Source organism: Bison bison, unplaced genomic scaffold, assembly GCF_000754665.1.
Source record: "Bison bison bison isolate TAMUID 2011002044 unplaced genomic scaffold, Bison_UMD1.0 scf7180017469786, whole genome shotgun sequence".
NCBI lineage: Eukaryota > Metazoa > Chordata > Mammalia > Artiodactyla > Bovidae > Bison > Bison bison.
The window spans coordinates 7,825-9,994 of NW_011376695.1; the positions used below are offsets into that span (position 1 = coordinate 7,825).

General features: G+C 32.4%; 1 protein-coding gene across 2 annotated transcripts in view; it reads right to left on the reverse strand.

Moving 5' to 3' along the window:
- LOC104986372 (mitotic spindle assembly checkpoint protein MAD2A) overlaps positions 1-2,170 on the reverse strand; it is a 7,587-nt gene continuing 5,417 nt past the window's right edge. The window contains exons 4-5 of one of the 2 annotated variants that reach the window (XM_010837024.1): positions 1,393-1,496; positions 1-704 (exon numbers count right to left, since the gene is read on the reverse strand). In XM_010837024.1, the coding sequence (XP_010835326.1) occupies positions 532-704; positions 1,393-1,496 (277 nt within the window). In that variant the 3' untranslated portion in view covers positions 1-531. The remainder of the gene's footprint in view (positions 705-1,392; positions 1,497-2,170) is intronic. The other variant, XM_010836945.1, reaches the window with a different exon arrangement.

Sequence of the window (2,170 nt, forward strand, 5' to 3'; positions counted from 1 at the left end):
CCACAGCTTTATAGACTCAAGTTACATAAATTAAACTCAAATAATTGGACATTTTTTCAATACAGAAACTATACAAATGAAATAAATGACAAGAGAATGCAATAGGAGAAATATGTCACTACTTATGGACTATCATTAGTTACTTTCAGGATGTAAATGAAGATTCTGAATATTCATATTTCTTTTGTTCTATTTCATATTTAAATATTTCTCTACATTCTGAGTCAAGTTACTTGACCAAAAGTCTGATTTAGAAAGGCATTTAGCAAAAGTTTTTCCACCTATGGTTACTACCTCCAAAGGAAGTAACACTGCAGTACTGATGCAATCTGTGCAGTAACTTATGTCAACCCTATGGAAAGTCAGATAGGTACCAAAAATGGAACAATTTTGCACCGATTCAGTTAAGTATCATGTTAAGTTTTCCTCATCTAAAAATTAACCAATGAAATAAAACATACCAACTACAGTTGATCTGGTAGGAAAACCACATTTGAGAGTTACAAGTACGTTATTGTCCATATCTCATCCTCAGTCATTGACAGGAATTTTGTAGGCTACCATGCTATTTACTTTGTGAATTGTAGTAGTAAATGAACGAAGACGAACTTCCTCAGAATTGGTAATGAACTGTGGTCCCGACTCTTCCCATTTTTCAGGTACAACCAGATCTTTGTCTGTATAAATGAGCAGATCAAATGAACCTAAATTGGAGATAAAATCATTAAAGTACATTATTTTTTTTCCAAAGTAGAAGAACCCTCCTTGTCTCTCTCACATTTTGAACCACCCAAAGTATTAGAAAAGATAGTTTAGCCTGGTCTGTAATGACTAGTCAATTGCTTTTACTCCATAGAAATTTACTGTATTACAGAAAATATTGTACTCCTTTTGCTTTATCTTATGAAAACTTCGTTTGCTTTTTTTTAAAAGAGAAAACCATTATCTGCAGAAAGTATGGAGTCAATCACACAGGACAGCATAAAGGCAACCTGAAGGAAAGCTAACATCTGGGCTCTGTGACTGATGTAGCCTGGGGCCTAGAGCAGTGTCTCGCATATAGTAGGCATTCGGGAAATATCTGATAAGGTAGAAAAGCAAGACAGTTATGGCTAGCCTTAAAAATATACATAAAAAATTGAGATAATGAATAGGATTACATTAAGACATTCAAGAATGAATACTGTGGAATACTTTCATTCCTTTCCTTTTCAGAATTTCCAAATTTCTAGAATGCATATAACACTACTTCTACTTTATAATGGGTTTTTCATTTTTATTATGTAATATTAATAATTAAGAAAAAATTTAATAAAGGGCTTATTCTTAAAATAGTAGCTTAGTCTTTTCCCTGACAAATTTTAAGTCAATGTGAAGTTGTATAATACTTACAAGAAACTTCCAACAGTGGCAGAAATGTTACTGTAGCTGTGATCTGTCTGATCACTGAACGGATTTCATCTTGGATAGCTTTCTGAGACTTTTCTCTGGGTGCACTATTGAAGAAACCACATCAATTTAAGTGTTAACAAATTATTTAAAACACTGGTAAGACTGATTAAATGTTTCCAAGATCAAATAATTAATACATTAAAATGGATTTTTTATTGTAAGTTATATCATTAGGGCCTATATACCACAAGAGGCATATGCATTTTTATTATTTCATTTATCATTCCAGTCATTTTCTACTGGTGGTCTTAAAACCAGGTCATTTGTCAGCAGATAATCAGAAAACTGGCCAAGTGCTTCAAGTTAGGAAAACTACAGCACCTTTCAAAAAATGAAAATAATATCTAAAATATTTTGTTGGTACATTTTTCGTAATGTTTAATTCCCTACTGCCTCAAATAAGATATTACATTAAATATCAAATTATTTTTATAAGTTAAAAATTTCCTAAAATAAACCAAAGGCTTCAGAAGCAAACTACATTTCATTATGAAAAATGATTCTGAATTTACCAGTAAGCAAGCCTAGGACAATGCTAGACATGATCATATAAGCATTTCCCATTCACGTGGTCTGGAAACTTTTTATGAAGTGTCTAAGAAAATTTGGGGCATTCAGTGAAATACAACAGAGCTGAATCTTAGGCTTGGGGAATCTAGGATAACCCCTGATGGTTAAAGTACCTTTAAACAATTCACTAAACAGGCCACCAGGTACA